This window comes from Callithrix jacchus, chromosome 11, assembly GCF_049354715.1.
Source record: "Callithrix jacchus isolate 240 chromosome 11, calJac240_pri, whole genome shotgun sequence".
NCBI lineage: Eukaryota > Metazoa > Chordata > Mammalia > Primates > Cebidae > Callithrix > Callithrix jacchus.
The window spans coordinates 109736845-109755448 of NC_133512.1; the positions used below are offsets into that span (position 1 = coordinate 109736845).

General features: G+C 38.4%; 1 protein-coding gene across 17 annotated transcripts in view; it reads left to right on the forward strand.

Moving 5' to 3' along the window:
- The window catches only part of DGKI (diacylglycerol kinase iota), a 448494-nt gene that overhangs the window by 250917 nt on the left and 178973 nt on the right, over positions 1–18604 (forward strand). For all 17 annotated transcript variants that reach the window (XM_035254659.3, XM_035254662.3, XM_035254663.3 and 14 more), the window contains 5 exons: positions 5905–6018; positions 7428–7565; positions 11728–11806; positions 15508–15563; positions 16530–16592. In XM_035254659.3, coding sequence (XP_035110550.1) covers positions 5905–6018; positions 7428–7565; positions 11728–11806; positions 15508–15563; positions 16530–16592 — 450 coding nt within the window. The remainder of the gene's footprint in view (positions 1–5904; positions 6019–7427; positions 7566–11727; positions 11807–15507; positions 15564–16529; positions 16593–18604) is intronic.

Here is an 18604-nt window from a genome sequence, read left to right on the forward strand (position 1 = left end):
CTTGGCTCAATTTGCAAGCCTGCCTTTATTTTAATTCTTTCCAAAGGCCTGAAATTAGATTGACTTCAGCCACCCACTTGATGCTTATTTCTTGTTCTAATGACGACATCCCAAATGGTAGGCACCCCCATGCCCTGACTCACCACAGCCAATGCAAAGAAGAAAGTATTATTTTTCCTTTAATCAATATGGACAATCACGTCATCCTAAGCCCCTTTCCCCATTCAGCCTCAGCCTAATTATAGTTCATCCTCTCTCATGAGTAAGCACACAGTGTACCCTTGGTGTGGATTCTACATTCCAAGGAAAGGTCATACTTTGACTTTTATCTTGATTTCTTTAACTTTAAACACATTTCTTTTAACACATGTTGGCTTTATTAAGTACAAACATACATTAAAAAAACAAAAGGAAGAATCATCGTGCACATATTCAAAAGGGTCCCCCAGTCATCCAATAGAGTTCAGCAACACTACTCTTGTTTTCCTTTGATTTCCAAATGTGAGTGCCCTTTGCTTTTTGGCTTGCATATACGACAAGGCAGTGCAATGTGCATCTGCTTTGTTGGAAGAAAATATCAATTCGCTGTCATCTCCTCCCCCAAGCCACCTCTCATGTTAGTATACTGCAGAATGAAAATATTGCTCAAGATGCACTTGGTAAACATTCAGTGACAACGACTGCTGAAAACGGACAGATGGTGGCAGCATTGGCCAGCTGCTGCCGTGCCTGGCTGCTCAGGGACAAAGCGGAGGACCTGGTGTTCTCAAGCTGTCAGCCCTGCTTTTCCTAGGAAGGAAGGAAAGAACTCTGCAAACTGGAAAATGATTAGGCCCAATCAGGATAACTTTCTTCAGTGCCGGCGGAAAATATACCAAGTGTGATATGTTGCAATTAAGTAAATAATTTAATTGAAAAGGTGCAAGGTGAGCTGGTGGAGATGATTTGGGAAAATACTGAAGCCCTGGCAGAGTTCCTGCCCGCAGAACCTTTCAATGTGCAGTCTGGGCTTCAGGCAGAAACAGGTTCTGGATTGCTGTAAAGACAGAGCTTCCAGAAATGGCTTTAAAATATTTTGTTAAGTTTTTTTCTAAGGACAAAGACAGAGTATTTCCCAAGACTTTTTTAAGTCTCCTGCTATTGTAAGTGTGTGCTTGTTGCCATTCTGTTTTTTATAGCCCATTTTTACTGCAGGGCAGCTCGGCTTTTACTGTTCGTTCTTTAGAGTCTGGAAAAGAAAGTCTTCCTGATTTGATGGCCAAAGGTGGGACTGATTTGCAAACTCAGGGCTCAACTTAAAGTGGAGAAATGGGAAGAAGACATTTTGCTTCTAGGAAACTGGGCCTTTATGGATGAAGTGAGAAAAGAGGAGGAAAATTCTAGCTGAGTCACAGTAGCTAATGTTAGTTTAGCATTTGCTGTTTGTCAGGCCCTAGCTAAGCAATGTCTACATGTTAGTTGATGCAACAACTCTGGAAGAGAGGCATTATTATTACTTTTGCTTTACAGATGTGAGGGGAGCTTAGAGAGATTAAGTGACTTACCTAAACTCAACCAGCCAGTGAGTGGAGGAGCTGAGCTCCCTGCCGCTCGGTTGGTGCCGCACACTTCTGCACTGTGCTGTCTTCCGGGGACACTGGCTGTTGGGGAGTGCTGATAGAGCTGCTGGCTGAGAAAAACTCTTCAGGAGCTATGGAGGAGCGATACAGACCCACCTCCCTCAGAGAACTATTAGCCCAATGTTGGTTGTCTGTGGGAGAATTTCAAGACAAAACAAAATCTGTTCTGTGAAAGGCAGGAGGCCTTTGATGATTCCGAAAGTGGTGGAATGATGAAATGCAAGATTTTCTGCTTGTCTTCAGGAGACAATGACATATTTGATCATTTGGCTACAGAAGAAAGGAGACAATTTATTTATCCAGTTCATAAAGCAAATTGGTTGATGAGAGGGGAAGCACCTTTACATTCACACCCTCTGTACTTGTCCTGTTCTGCAGAGACCAAGGGTAAAAGGAGAAGAGATGGTGAGGAATCCAAGGGCCCTGTGGGCTCTGCCTTTGTGAGGAATCATAGCTCAGTATCATGAAAACTCCTGACCATCTTCTCTGAGAAAACCAATAGGAACGTAGCCTAGAAGATCTGAAGGAGGGCAGTTAGAAGACACAGCATCGGCTGCGCGTGGTGGATCATGCCTGTAATCCCAGCACTTTGGCGGATGGATCACTTTGAGCTCAGAAGCTTGAGACCAGCCTGGGCAACATGGCAAAACCCCGTCTCTACAAAAAAAAAATTCACCAGGTGTGGTGATTTGCACCTCTAGTCTCAGCTGCTTGCAGGGGCTGAGGCTAGAGAATCACTTGAGCCCAGGAGGCAGAGACTGCAGTGAGCTGAGATTGTGCCACTCCAGACTGGGCAACAGAGTGAGATTCTGTCTCAAAACAAAACCAAAATCTAAAAAAACAAATAAAGAAAAAAACCAAAAAAGCCCCCAGGAAACCACAGTATCGATTCATAGAAGTTGTGGGGTACGTCACGTACTTCAAAGTCATTTGGAAATAGTTTGTGTTCCGTGGGCAGTAAATTAACCCCCTAATGTTCCATCCATCTTGGTATTAGCATTCCTCCTGTGATGTGGAATTATTTCTTTGCTAGTTCATCTTCACAGAAGGTTGTTTTATTTGATTTTTACTTTTCTCTGTATCACTTTGGTTTCTAGTAATATTGAATGTTTATAAGACTTTCAGACGAGAGCTGGGTTTTTCCGTGGATTCCTATGGTTCCATCCTGGGGAGATGACAGGGGTGTGTCAGTGGGCTTGTAGGAAGTCAGGTCAAGCACTTATCAGAGTGAGGCTTTCTGGGCTGCTTTTAGCTCTAGCAGGTCTCACCTTTCTGTGGGTCATAACATCAGACTGTTTTTCACATTCTGCCTTCCTCTCTTCCTCCCCACTAAGAGGCAGCCTCACTCCAGGACAGCTGCTGATCAGGCAGAAGCCAAAATCCCAGCTTCCTCTGCTATTCGCAAGACCAGGAGCCAAGCTGATGCAAGCCTTTACCCCAGCTCTGCCACTATGTATTTATTTCTGGCCCATGAAGCTTTCTTTCTTTATTTTTTTTTCCCTTTTCTATCATTGCTGTGTCTGAGTGAAATGGGATATTGAAAGTGTAAAATCATAGCATTTTCTTTACCCAGAAAAGAAAGACCTATTTCAAACAAGCATAAGAAAAATGTCTAATTTAAATCTACCTGAAAGAAAATGGGCTGACTTTTGAGTACAAATCATAAAGGAGAGGTTGAATGATCATCTCTTAGAGAAGTTTTAAAGAGAATGCCTTCTTCTTTCTTTGGATGGGGTGGTGAATTGGATTTCTGCTATGTTCTTTTGCGGGTCTGTGAGTCTGACTCTATTCAGGGCTGTTGTGTCTGTAGTTGGTGATCCCAGATGGTTGGGCTTTTTTTCTGAGTGTTTATTTCCTTTTTATGGCCTTTAAGACCCCTTCTTGCAGTTTATTAGAACAATCTACTTTTACTGGGTTTAATTTGTGCTTTTAGCAGTACAGAAGCAATGTCAAACCCAAACATGAGAACTAATTCAGCATCAGGCATTTTTGTTTTGACTTTGGTAGCCAGCTTTGTTGGTATTGCACATAAAAGAAGAGACTAAAGAAGCTCTGGGTCAGAATCTAAGGCTCTGTCTAGGAGTAAGTTCCCCAGGTTAGGGAAATGGACAGACTGTTGACATTTATAAGTCTGGCTTTTTAGTTATCACGTTGGGTGAACTGTGTGATGTGCCTTTTTAGAAGGTAAACACAATGTTAGACGTAATTGGTAGACAAGCAAGTTTTACATCCTGGGAAGTCATCTTTGTGGAGGAGAAAGAATTTTAGATGGAAGTCAGAAGAACCAACATTACCTTGAGTCTGACACTTTCAATCATTTAGTCTTGAGAAAATTACATGATTTTTTTGCGTCTCAGTTTATTAATTTGCAAGCTCACTGAATTCGATTAAGCAATGTTTAAGGTTTCTTCATCTCCACAGATTCCAAAAAATCACATGCTGCTGCTTCCAGGAGGGTCTGACCATATCCAGAAGGGGGTTGAATTCTTTATGTAAAGGCTCCCTATACCTTAACAGTTAAGGGGTTGGCCACTGGTGTTAGGTGCTCCTACTTTTGGAATGCCATCTCTACCCTGTCAGCCATGTGATACTAATGAGGTCACTTACCCTTCCAATTCTCTGTTTCCTTAGTTATAAGATAGAAATGAAAATTACATTAATATCTATCTTACAGAGAATATTTTAAAGTTTAATAATTCATTAAAGGACTTTCCGCCAGGCGTGGTGGCTCACGCCTATAATCCCAGCACTTTGGGAGGCTGAGGCGGGTGGATCACAAGGTCAAGAGATCGAGACCATCCTGGTCAACAAGATGAAACCCCGTCTCTACTAAAAACACAAAAATTAGCTGGGCATGGTGGGGCGTGCCTGAATTCCAGCTACTCGGGAGGCTGAGGCAGGAGAATGGCTTGAACCCAGAAGGCAGAGGTTGCAGTTAGCCGAGATTGTGCCATTGCACTCCAGTCTGGGTAACAACAGCGAAATTCCATCTCAAAAAAAAAAAAAAAAAAAAAAGGACTTTCCTCAGGCATGGCACACAGCAAGGCATCAGTATGTCCATCTCCGTGTTACTGTGAACTCTTCGAGAGCAACTTTTCTGCCTTATCTGTCATAGCCTAGCTCATTTATCTCTTTATTTCAATGGCTTAGTTCTGGGTTTTATATGAAGTAGTGTCCGATAAATGAATGCTCTAGTGTTTTCAAGAAGCATGACTCATACAAATATAGAATGAATACCTGTCAAAAAATTTGCTTAGCTTTTTAATGAGGGAACCTGTTAGATAGTAAAGCTGATTTATCAGAACTAGTGGAAAAGAATTATGTACTTCATATCAAAATAATTTTTCTAAATTTGAGACAAAAGTGATAATGTCCTATGAGAGAATGAAAGCTATAACCTTTAAAGCAATAATTTCTTCTTGACATTAGTCTCTCTACAGGGCAGAAATCTATGTTAACCTACAGTTAGAAAATTCTTAGATAGGCCTGTGAAGCACTATTTTAGTATGACATTATAAGGACATTCAGATTTCTTTTTGCCATTTCCAAGTTTTGTCAATTTTTCTAATTAGCCATAAGACTAAACCCAAAGTATTATTTATCTTAGAAAAAGATTAAACAGGAATATGATTCTAGTATGTAAGTATCAATTTCCTGCCTAAACTTATCATAGGTACTGAGTCTGTCCATAATTATGTTTTCTTAATGTTTCATGAAGGAAAATAGAGGGATATTTAGGAAAGCACTATTAATTTCCAAGATCATACTACAGAGAGCAACCACTTAATAAGTATTTACATGGGCCATGTACCATGTTAGGTGCTTGATGTACATTTTAGTTTAATTAGTAAACAATCATGTGAGGTACGTATTATTATCCCCCCTTTGAAAAATCAAGTAAATGAGTCTCAGTGAGGTCAAATCAAGGTTATGCAGCCTGTATGAGTCAGAACTGAAATTCAGTCTGATTCTGAGTCTTATGTTCCCTCCTGTACCCTGTTATACTACCAAAGTCTTAAACTCTGAGAAACTTACAAGCGTGTTTCTAGTTAAACACACAGATGAATGGGTTTTGTTTTACTTGTATGATAGAGCATATGCAAAATGGTTCTTTTTCCTTTAATCATTTTGAAACTGCCTGTGATAAGTGGCCTTTCTGTTCCGTACTCACTGAATTAAAACATATATGTTTTAAAGAAAAATAAAACCATTCTGTTTAGCCCTTGTTTTCTTTGTAACTTATTTATCTTTCTTATATCTCTTCTGGCCCCCGATACGCCTGTAGGTGGGCTGGATCCTTTCCATCCTGGATGAACTGCAGCTGAGTCCTCAGCCTCCTGTGGGGGTCCTTCCTCTAGGGACTGGGAATGACCTGGCTCGAACTCTCAACTGGGGAGGGGTAAGAACTGTTCTCAGGGGCTGCCCATATCATCCAACAACAAACCGAGTTTCATATCCACTGATGTTCTAATGGAAATGGGTGTACTGCTGCTGCTGTCCAAGGATAAGCTAGAGCTGAGAATTAAAGTGTCCTTGAGCCCTTGTTTGATCTGGTAGCCTCTTTAGTTTGAACTTATAATCAGCTAGAATGGAAAGGAAAGCTTAGTATGAGAGAAGTAGAGTGGTTAGTACACAGGCTTGAAGCTTTTTCAGGTATCCACCAAAAGACAGTGGGTGAGTTTGGCCTCAAGTCTGCACGTAAAAGGATCATACAGACTTCAGTTAATCCAGCCTCTCAGCCCCAGCTAGGATAGCAAATCTGGTTCAACTTTACATGCCTTGTTTCGGAGAGTTATAACTTTTTTTGAGCATCTTTTTTTTTTTTTAATTAGTATCAGCAGAACTTTGGCTGTGTACATACTTATCTGTCCTTTCCACAATGAAGACAACTTCAGGCAAGCTGTTGTCACTAACCAGCCATTTATTTACTTATGTATTTTATAGTACTAAGATAGAAAGGAGGCCCAATATATATAGATGCATTGTGTAACATACATACACAGATACAGCCCCACCAACTTTTTATCTGCTCATATGAGAGCATTACCTGGGCTTGACTCTGTGAAAATTATATTCAGATGTTTAGCAGATATTAGTTGACCCTTGGACAAATTAACCTTCCACAGGTCTTTTTTTTTTTAAGTAGTCAGTGTAGAAATAAAAAATGTATTTACATGGGGCAACTAAGGTTATGTCAGTGTTAACTTCTACCGTCCAAATCAGTGCCTTGAATATCCTATTGAGGACAGTCTATCCTGCTGTCATAATGGATCCTCAAGGAATAAGTAGCTCCCTAACAGGGCCATTCCTCAGGGAGTCTTGCCTTAGATCACGGGAAGAATGGTGTCCTCTAACCAGGTCTGGGAGAGGTGATTGAGAGGGAATGTTAATAGCACAGCATTGTCAATCCCATCCCTCCTTGATTCTTTCCCTGCCTTTCCAGACACATTTGTTCTGTGTTTCCTGCAGGCTCCTCTAGTGAGAGTAGTGGGGAGTCCTGTTTTTCACTCTGATAAAAGCAGCCATCCAGCCCCCCATATGGTCCTTAATGCATACCCGTGACGATTGGTTCTTACTGCTGACAAAAAATATTCCTCAGCTCAAACCAGCCAGAGCTAGTGTTTCTGTATATCTTACTCACAGTATTGTCTCAAATTCTAAGTACCTCAAGGTAAATAATTTGCTCTCCAAACCTTGCTAATTACAAATTAAAAGAATATAGCAGCAGGGCTCTTCCTTGCATAAAATAGCATTGGCTTTGCTGTCCTCCTCTTCAGACAGCAATGAATATGTTCTCTGATTCCTCAGGGCTACACTGATGAACCTGTTTCTAAGATCCTGTGCCAAGTGGAAGATGGGACGATCGTACAGCTAGATCGCTGGAACCTCCATGTGGAAAGAAATCCTGACTTGCCTCCAGAAGAACTTGAAGATGGCGTATGTAAGGTTAGAGAGTTTTTTGTTCTGCAGGAAGGAACCCTGGAGCATCTGCCTGAGCTACAGAAAATAAATTCCTGGCTGGAGAGTCATGTGCTGATGAATTCCTCTGAGATAATGTGATTGTGTTTGAGTTGATGGCTACTAGTGCCATCAACCATTAGGTGGTAATAATACCACCTAATGATTCTGCCCATAGACCTCTAAAGATCTAGATTTCATACCTGCTTCCAGAGCTCAGGGAGGTCTTCTCTGTCTTCAACTTCTACACTAGAAAGGCATGTATTCAGTTTTAATCACTTGAGTTAATAGCAAATAACCTATAAGAAGTTGAAAAAATGCATATATTTGGAAGCATTGGGCACTTGTTCTTTCAGTAGAAATACAACCTCCTGAGATTTCTAGATGGATATAAAATATATCTTAGGAGGTATTAACTATGCCAATTTTATCACTTGGGTGGGACTTGAAGATACCTATGAATGTGTTTGACTTCATGTTATTTAAAAAATAATTTTCGCTTTTATTTTAGATTAAAGCTGCACATGTGCAAGTTTGTTTTATGGATATATTACATGATTCTGAGGTTTGGGATATGACTGATCCCATTACCCGGATAGTGAGCATAGTAACCATAGGTTTTCAGTCCTTGCCCCTCTCCTTCCCTCCCCACTCTAGTAATCTCCAGTGTTTACTGTTGCCATCTTCATGTCTGGACTTTGTGTTTTCTTTTAGTGATTGAGCTTTTATTTCACTGAAAAGCAAACCAAGATATATTAATAGTTGTAATGAGTACTGTGAATCTTCAGTCGATCCTTTGGTTCTAAGTTGTGGCCTCAATTTCAGATAAATTTGGTAGGCTGCTGAGTAGTCACCTCCCTCATATTACTTTCCACCTTCCTTCTATGATTGAATTTTCAAACTCTGTATGTGTAAGAATCTCCAGATGTACTCAGAGATTTTTTTACCACCAGGCCGGCTTTACAAGAGCTTTTGAAAGAAGAATTATATATAGAAAGGAACAACCTTTCTAAAAATATACCAAAAAGTAAAGAGCATTAACATAAAGAAGAATTTACATCAACGAATGGATAAAATACCCAGTTAACATCAAATGGTAGTAACCCTAAATTTAAGTCGACTAAATCCCCCAATCAAAAGATACAGCCAAAACCTAACAATATGCTACATCCAGACCCATTTCACATCCAAAGATACACAAAGACTTAAAACAAAGGGATGGAGAAAGATTTACCAACCAAATGGAGAGCAAAAAATAAATAAATAAAAGTAGGAGTTGCAATTCTCGCATCTGATAAAATAGATTTCAAAGCAACAAAGATATAGTGGTAAAAGGATCAATGCAACAATAAGAGCTAACGATCCTTACACCCAGATACATAAGACCCATAAAGAGATTTAGACTCAACGAGACAGAAAATTAATAAGGACAACCAGGACTTGAACTCAGATCCGGAACAAGTAAACTCAATAAATATTTATAGAGCTCTCCATTTTAAATACACAAAATATACATTCTCCACCTTAAATACACAAAATATTGATCGGCCATTATTAATACCCATTTTTAGAATAAAGTTACATTCCTGTTTTCTCTCCCTCTTTTTCTTCCTCTTTCTTCCTCTCCTTCACTCCTTTTTTTCTTTCTTTCAAAAAAAAAAAAAAAAACATGAGGATGGTCCAAAGGTAGTGAGTTATGTCAAGGAATTCTTCAGTCAATTATAGATCAAACTCCTTGTTTTACTCTTTTCTCCCTTCTCACTACTGCATTTGACTACTCTTAAAAAAAAAAAAAAAAAAAGAATCTCCAGATGTTTGTTAAAGTGCAGATTACAAGGCCCAGTCCTCAGAGATTCTGATTAAATAAATGAAGTTAAGGCCCGGGCATCTGTACTTTAAACAGTATCCCTATGATAGTGAACCATGCCATTTATTGAAGCTAAGATTTCATGGATGTTTCAAGCGTATAACAGATTAAACCCCATATCATTTTAGATTTAGATCAAACCAACACCCATCAACTCAGCATCATGATCCTGAGCAATTTAATTACATATATTATAATTTAATAGATGTTCAAGTTTTTTACTTGGCTAAATCAGATTGAAACATGTTTTACTCCATCTTTATCATTTCTTCACCTAAACTATGATCCCAAAATTAATAAGATTTACAGTAGATTACAATAAGATTATGATTGCTCAGCTGAATTCAAGTTAAATGTCACAATGTTGTTTAAACAACAAGTATCATCTTGAGATGTGATGCTTTTTTATAACGGATTTGACTTACAGAAATTGGATAGAAAACAGCTAAAGTACAAAGAAGAGTACCGTATGGATATTTAAAATTCCTTTTCCTACTAAACATGGAATGGTTAGATGTGCAATAGAAATCCATATTTAATTCTCTTCTCAACAGCTTAAGAAATGGAAAGACTTCTCGGTGTAGCCAGGGGACACCAATCCATATAATTAATGGGGTTTTAAAAATGGGTTTTAAAAAGAGATGTATGGGAAACTGGGGCAAGTTTTCCTGGAAAATATAAATAACTTAAAAACAGACTAAGTTGGGATATGATTTAGGTGATGATGACCAGATGTTCTTCTTAGCAATCACTAGATGTTAAGACGTGGGTTAGAATTGTGGCCAAAAGAACATAAATGGTAGAGGAGATGAACATGTCTGTGCTTTTGGCAGGATCACCAACCCATGCTGTCATTACTAAGAGCTGGTATTTTGTTTAAGTGCAGGAACTGGATATTCTCAAAAAAGAAGCCTGAAGAGTAAGACATGATTTTGGCATTGTTCTGTGTGTTTAGTTTCTCTCCCTGGTTTCCTTTAGTTGAGACCATTCCTAAGGGCTCACTTGGACTCTGAATCAATACATAGGCTTTGAATTGATAGCTTCCAGGTGGAGTCATTCCTAACTTTCATTAGAGACCAAGCCAATCCAATTTTCTTTTTTCTGCATTTATATCTCTCTTGATCTCTCTCTTATTTCATTTTTTTTCCTTAATGAAAGAAAGTTCTTCCTCTAGTGAAACAGAAAATCTTGCTGATCAAGGGGCATATGAAATACTGTAAAAAACTTACCCATAAAATCTTGAGGGTTAAAACACTTATCTTTCAGAGAAGACAGGTACAGTTCAATTTGGGACACAAACTGGATAATTAATTAGCTGCAAACATTTCCCATCTTTATTTACTTTAATATTTACCTGACACTTGATTTGCAGAAGGAAAAGTGGGAGAACCAGCCATTCCCGTTCTTGCATTTTCCACATGCTTTCCTAATTGTTCTAACATTGAACTGAAGCTTAAAATCACATTAGTTTTGCAGTTTTAATGCAGGATTTGAGGCTGCAGAGTTCTTTTCACTCAGCGTGCAGCAGTAAGAGCCGGAGACCCAAAGGACTCTAGGAAGGAAAGTTAAAGCTTACATGTGCATCTGTGTGTCTGTGTTTTCAGAATGGTCATAGTAAAGATGTAAGGGTTTATAGATGAAATGAGAACTTGAATAGTACTAATACGCATTTTTGTTGTTGTTTTTCTCCTCTAGGCCAGCAATAACCAAATGGGTCACATTGCCCTATTTTTTTTATGACTTTTGTAAAAAAAAAAAGTCTGTGTGTGTGTGTGTGTGCGTGTGTGTGCATAGAGAGAGAAAATAAGGTAAATAAGTTAAATATTCACTCTACATTACAACACTGGTTTACTGAATATAAATTCTTGAAAAAATGTGCATCCACTGATTAAGTTGATTAGACATTGTCCTTACAATTGATTTTACTTTCTAAGTTTGCTTAGTGAACTATTCTTTGTAACTATTGCAAATATATATCCCTCAGCTTAACAAGTTCCTATTATTACAGCATCTATGATAATAGTCCTTATTTAATAATTTGTATTTATAGCTCTTATTTCTTGTCGTATTTATAATTCTTGAGAAAATTACTTGATTTTAGCTTTCACTAATGAATTAATCCAATAATTTCCTGTTCTCTCTACATAAGCATCCTCTACTTGAAGTCGTGGCTGATCTGTCTCCTAGGGCCTTCTTAGAGCTAAGGGTCTGGCTTTAGGTTTTATTCTTCTCTTTCTGCCTGGCCACACACAGTTTTGCTTCTATCTTTGTTTATCATTGCAGCTCCCTCTGAATGTTTTCAATAACTACTTCAGCCTCGGATTTGATGCTCATGTCACACTGGAGTTTCATGAATCCAGAGGTGAGGACAACGTCCCATTTCCATCTCCCAGGGAGGAAGTTTCTAGCAGGTGTTTTGCTTGTTCCCTTTTGTTTGTATATCACTTACGTGTTTTCAGTGTTGTTTCACTTTAACCTTCAGGATGACTCTGGGAACTAGACAGGACAGGAACTTCTTACAAATGGGACCCTGAGACCTTGTTGTCCAGGGTCCCAAAGATAGTAAAGGACAGGACTAGATGTGTGTTCTGGGTCTCGGGATTCTTTAAGTTCTACTGAAAATTTGGAAGTGAGTAAACTACTAAGAAGTGATAGAGACTGTTACTGAAGTCACTAAGATAATTCTTTAGCTTCACAAAACACGATGAAAGTGCAACACTACATAACCAGAGCCATTGAAATATGGTAGCGAAAACAAAAACTCCTCTCTGTGTGCACAGAAGGAACAGCGGGCATCTTAGAAGAAAAGAGGAGCTGTAGGTAGTTTAGGTTCAAAGAACAGGATGTAATGGTGATGGGATTAATTAGGAAGGTACTAGGGATCCCCACTGGATGATACAGAGGTGTGAATGAAACCGTGTTGTGATTTCAGTTACTAAAAGAGATGGAGTTAAGATTAGGGGAGCAAAACAATTTTTGAAAGAAGATGAAATAATAATATGCTATTAAAAATTTCATCAACATTTTTCCATGCAATTTAGAACTGAGAAAGTTTAGGGTTTTGACTTATGTTTTGTATTCCCAACTGATCTCTCTTTCTGTCTTTATCTCTCTCTCTCAACTCTCCTCATATTGATATAGCTATACTATATATCTATGTCTATGCCTGTATCTATATCTGTACCTAGTTCCTTTCTGAATATATTTATATATAACCAAAACTATGCTAGGATGTAGATTAGTAAGAGACTCGTGAGATGAAAGTCATAAATGAGGAAGTACTTTACTTTTTTTCCTCCAGGTTATGGAAGAAAGAAAGTGGCTTTAAATCATAGCATTTGAAATAACAGAGTACTAAAAGCTAGAAGTCGCATTTTTAGATTCTGGAAATAACACATGAAGATTCTGATAATGCACGTATGAGCTGGAAGTCAAGAGTGGTGCTACAGGATTAAAAACCACTAGAATGTAAAATACAAGCAAAGAACAAATCTTTAAAGTTCGTTACTGGATTCAGCAATGTCAGCAGACTCTGACCTTTCCGGTTTCACAAGGTTTTGAGAGGACCGGCTCCGCAAAGGTCAAGTTCTGTGCCAAGCAAGAACGATAGTGGTTGAAGATTAAGCCATAGTTTGGTATTCCTCTCTGATTAGCCAGAAAATCACGGCTAGAAGGGATGATTGCTAACAGGACCTCAAATATCCTGAGTCAGAAACACTACCACTTTCCCCTCCCTGCCCTAGACAGTTCTTGGATATTAAGTATTTAGAGGAACCTACCTTAGGATCACCATTTATGATCCGTTACCCTTCCTATATTGAAGGAGAGTTAATTTGGGAAGTAAATGGGGGATTTTAAACTTCATTTCTTACCCCATTTTTTTTAATCTCATACAAAACTTCTTAATAATACTTGTAAAGAAACACAATTATCACTAATACATGAATTTCCATAAATAGTCATGAAAAGAGGTCTAAATGAATACGTGACCAACAATGAGCTCATTCAAGTGAGGCTCATACTTAGTTTAATGAATCCAGAAGTTTTTCTAATGAGTCACTTCCTTGTACTGTGATGAAGTTTCTATGCATCGGAGTGAGAAGGGAGCTGGAAGAGACCCTTACGTGGAAAGACCAGGCTTAGAAGAAAAGTCTTTTTGGGAAAGTGATTTTTTTTTTTTCTTTATTTTAAGCTGTAGGACTGTTTTAGAGTGGAATAAGCAAATTGTTTTGTGTATGAACATATACATTTATATGTGTGTGATTATAAAACAATTGTTTAAACAATGTCAAGCACTAATCTTTGTATAGTTTTTTGCTAAGGCTTATTGTGTTTTGATGCAATATGAAATGGAATTATAAACATTTTCCCTGTACTTAAATCAGAGCCTTTGAGGAAAATCAGCCACTGAAGGGCCGATAAGGGAAAAACTATGTAATTAAGAATAATAGATATAATATCCGTGCAGGTGAGATAGAGATGGTAAAAAAAAATAAATATCTATAAGATATTGAAACCAGATTTTGTTGATACACTTAGATAAGAGGTATGGACTGTTCAGTATCTGTTAATCTGCTTCTTTTACATTCAATTAAAAAATGTTTGTCTATGAAATATGTAATTAAGTGGCTAGGTTTTTTTTTTTTTTTTTTTTACTGTTTCTGTTCATTTCTATTTTTCCCATATTTATACCTAGTTAGTCAAGAAATCTTAAGCTGTAGAAGAAAAAAACAGAATAAGCAACACCACAGTTTTAATTGTGGCAAGCTTACTTATTTTGTCAGTAGATAGTGAGCAGCAGTTTTCAAACCAAGAAAACTCACAGCGAGACTTTAAACTGTTTTCCAACACAAGCACTGTTTGCGGCTTCATGTATCATTTGCCATAAAATACCTGGAGGGTAATGCAAAGGCTCGTGAAAGGTGTTATGAAAACATAAGCTTGGATAGTAGAATCTACGAGGTATTAGCCAAGAAAATATACTTTTAGGTTGAGAATTATGCCAATACATCTACATAAAAATGGGCGATTAATGCAAATCTCATTAAAGAAGAATTTTTAAAAATGTAACTGTGGAAAGACTTTTTAGCACAGATATAAATATAGCCCATCAAATGGACAGTTCTCAACATAACTGCATATATTGCATTTCTTTTAGAAGGAATAATTAAACTGACATTAATTCCGTTTTTTATATCTACTTTATTCCAAACACAAATCAAACTCAAAAACATGTTTAATTACATTTGGAAGCTGCATACCTAGTTTATGGAAGTCATGCCCTCTGAAAGTCAAATAATCACTTCTCCACCTCCCTCCTAATTTTCCTGTTATCCCAGCCCAATATCCCTGCAAACCCTCCAGTTTTTACAGAGCATCCAGAGTGCTTCAGTCTTTTGTTTTGTCTGAGACACAGTCTTGCTCTGTCACCAGGCTGGAGTGCAGTGGTATGATCTCAGCTCACTGCAACCTCCGCCTCCCAGGTTCAAGTGATTCTCCTGCCTCAGCCTCCCAAGTAGCGGGGACTACAGGTGCGCACCACCACACCCAGCTAATTTTTGTATATTTGGTAGAGATGGGGTTTCACCACGTTGGCCAGGATGGTCTCCACCTCTTGACCTCATGATCTGCCCACCTCGGCCTCCCAAAGTGCTGGGATAACAGGCATGAGCCACCATGCCCGGCTGAGTGCCTCAAGCTTTAATGTGCTTGAGAATCACCTGGAGAGTTAGTTGAGCCCCTCCACAGATATGTAGACTCCACACTGAGTCGTTCTGATTCAGTAGGTCTGGCTAAGGCCTAATCATTTGCATTTTTAACAAGCTCCCAGTTAATGTCAGTGATGCTAGTTTTGAGCTATGCATTTATAGTCTGGGCTTACTGTCCCTGCAGCACCGGGCCACTGTACTAACTGGCCTGGAACTGGGGGAAAGATGATAACCACACCATGGGATCTATTGGATCTGTAGGATAGGAGGGAGTTGGGGAGGAAGCAGGAATGCTAATCTAAGTCACTCCCTTTAATGAGGTCTCCATAACAAAACTACCTTTCCTCTTTCACAGAAGCCAATCCAGAGAAATTCAACAGTCGTTTTCGAAATAAAATGTTCTATGCAGGGGTAGGTATACATTTTATTTTATAATCACTACATATTACTTAGTGCTAATTCACTGTGAGTAATAAAGTTGTAAACTACATTAGAAATCATAACATATACATCTCATTTATATATGTCTATATATGGTTACTGTTTAATGTCTGGGCTTAAGAACGAAAGTGAGGTGTATTTCTTAAGTTAGCTGTCAGAAAGAGAGTTGGTGTTGCTCATCTTGAGCTTTTAAGCAAGCCCTGGGGCTTCATGTTGAACAAGAGAGGATGCTATTTAAAGAGTGATGTGGAAAACAATTATCGAAGCCAATGTAAGAAATGGGGGCATTGTGCAGACTGAGGATGTATGAAGAATCTTAGGTAGGAATGTAGTTTTCACCAGGGAGTGTACATTGACATTTGGATAAGAAATGAGCAGAACATGGGATGTTTTTCATGGAAGCATACATGAGATTAAAGGTGGTACCTTCTTTTTCCTGCTTTTGTTTCTCAGGCACATTCATGGAAGTAAATGCCATCCAAAATATCCGTAAAGTACAGTTTTAGTTTATGCCACTGGATGGGGAAGTTTAAAGAAAAGGCATTTGGAAGCTGCATATATAGTGTACGGAGGTCATGCCCTATGAAAGTCAGATAAGGAATCTTAGTGAAAAGACTGTGTCAGGACTTAATGCACAGGTAGAGTGGTCAGAAAAGGTCGTCAAAATAAACCTTCAAATGACCCTCAGAATTGCCTACTCTTTCACCCTCATTCTGTGCTCTTAAATTTTATAGTGGAACCATGAATTATAGCTTGGAAACAAAGAGAACAATTTCAACTTGACAACTACTGTCCTGCTTTACTTTGGATTCTGCAGAAAGAGAACTCGTTTAGAATTTTTGCATACTTTGGAATCATTGGAATCTAGACTATGGAAGCAAGGATTTGGTGTAAAGACGTAATTACGAATTTCTTCTTTATTTCCCTGTGCTATAGGCAGCTTTTTCTGACTTCCTACAGAGAAGTTCTAGAGATCTATCCAAACATGTGAAAGTTGTCGTAAGTATTGAACACGCTGGCTTATTTCATTTGAATATGAATGTGAATGCCACAAAAAGTAAACTCCCAAATACTTCATACATAATCACGTGACTCTATGGAACTTTGGAGATCATTTTGTGTAGTTCATTCAACCTGCACTTATTGCATGTCAGGCACTGTCTTAGTTGCTGAGGATGAAGAGAAATGAAAAGACTAGTTTTACTTCTGAAGAAACTCCCAGTTCAGTTGTAAAGAAGGTCATGTAAGTCACTTCAGAAAAATGAAATAAATGTCATTCAACTGTGTATACAATATGGCTGTGGCACAAAGGCAGAAGTGATAACTGGCTATGGTGGGGTCAGGAAGACCTTTATCAAAAATACGCTGTTAGCTGGATCTTGAAGAATAAATCAATACTCTCCAAACAAGTATCTTTATTCCAGGATAGTCTGAGGAGTCTCTGTGTTAGAAGAAAGTGTTGATTTCATTGTTTTATGGAGACTCACTCTTTCACCGGTCAAGGTTCCTCACCACTGGTTGGATTATTTTTCTGTGTGCTGTTTCTTCCTGGGTATCTATATCAGGTTTTGGAAATATACCGCTTGGGGGCAAGGGAGAGAGAAATTTATCTTTCTGTAGGTGACACATTCAAAAATAGAGTAAAATCAGGTATTGAGAAAGACTTAAATGTTTTCTTGTAGTAAACCAAGTTAAAGAAGGAGCTCACATGACTTTGTTGCACATAGTTGTGTAAGTAAACGACAGAATGAGAAAGAAAGGGAAAAACATATATAGATGGAGAAGAGGGGATGAGAATATAGCAATGCTTGAGTTTATCATGGCATAAGTAAAGAATAAGAATAATTTTGATGGACTGGATGCCGTGGCTCATGGCTGTAATCCCATCACTTTAGGAGGCCCAGGAGGGTGGATTGCCTGAGCTCAGGAATTTGAGATCAGCTGGGCAACATGGTAAAACCCTATCTCTACTAAAATGCAAAAATGAGCAGGTATGGCAGCGTGCACTTGTAGTCCCAGCTACTCAGGAGGCTGAGGCAGGATCACCGCTTAAACTCGGGAGGCAGAGTTTGCAGTGAGCCAAGATTGTGCCACTGTACTCCATTTTGGGGAACAAAGGGAGACTCTGTCTAAAATAATAATAATTTTGACAAGTGAGAATGGAACAAAATATATACATGGAAACAGAGAAAAATATATGATCTTAAGCTAATGAGAATATAAAGAAATATAAGGATCACGAAAATATAAAAATAAAGTGAGAAATCACCAGTAAAGCATGTATAAGATGTGAATCTCCTAAATCAGTTGAAACAAGAGACAAAGCCCTTTACCACTGCTATTAACAACCCTTGGCATCATCCCTTTCAGATGTTTAAGTTCTCATACAATAAAAATAAAAAGCAAATATCTTCTAGTGGTGGAGACTCTTGAAACTGAAGTTTTGCCTTCTTAAAGCTAGATACAAGAATACATGGGGTCCGTTGAACTATGAGGATTATTATTTTGATAAAATTGTAGCTATTAAATTTAAGTAGCAGCAACCTTACATTAAACTTTCCCTATTTCTTTAGCTGCCTGCAGCCTAGTCACAATTAAACACACTTTCGAGTATATTTTACATTTAAAGGCACATCCATAATACCTGCCAGGAGACCCAGTGAGTGCTCCCAGTAAATGGAATGGCAGGGCACCATTCAAGTCACCGGATTGATCTCAAACTCTGTACACTTCCTAACTGCTAGAGAGTTTTCTCTCTCGTATCTGGCAGTAGTAGCCTTGATAATGCATGTCTCATGCATGGGTGACTTTATAGTAGAGTCTAAAAGATGCTTGCAGAGAGGCTAAAATGGCAGCAAATAACTAGGAAAGATTTGATATCAGGCTATATATGAAATATTTAAAGGTAGAATATTTATATAAGTTACATCTTCTCTTAGGAGGAGGAAAAAGTCATTAGAAACTAGGTATGAACATTTGGGATTTAGCTAGGTCTACCTTTGCTTGGTATA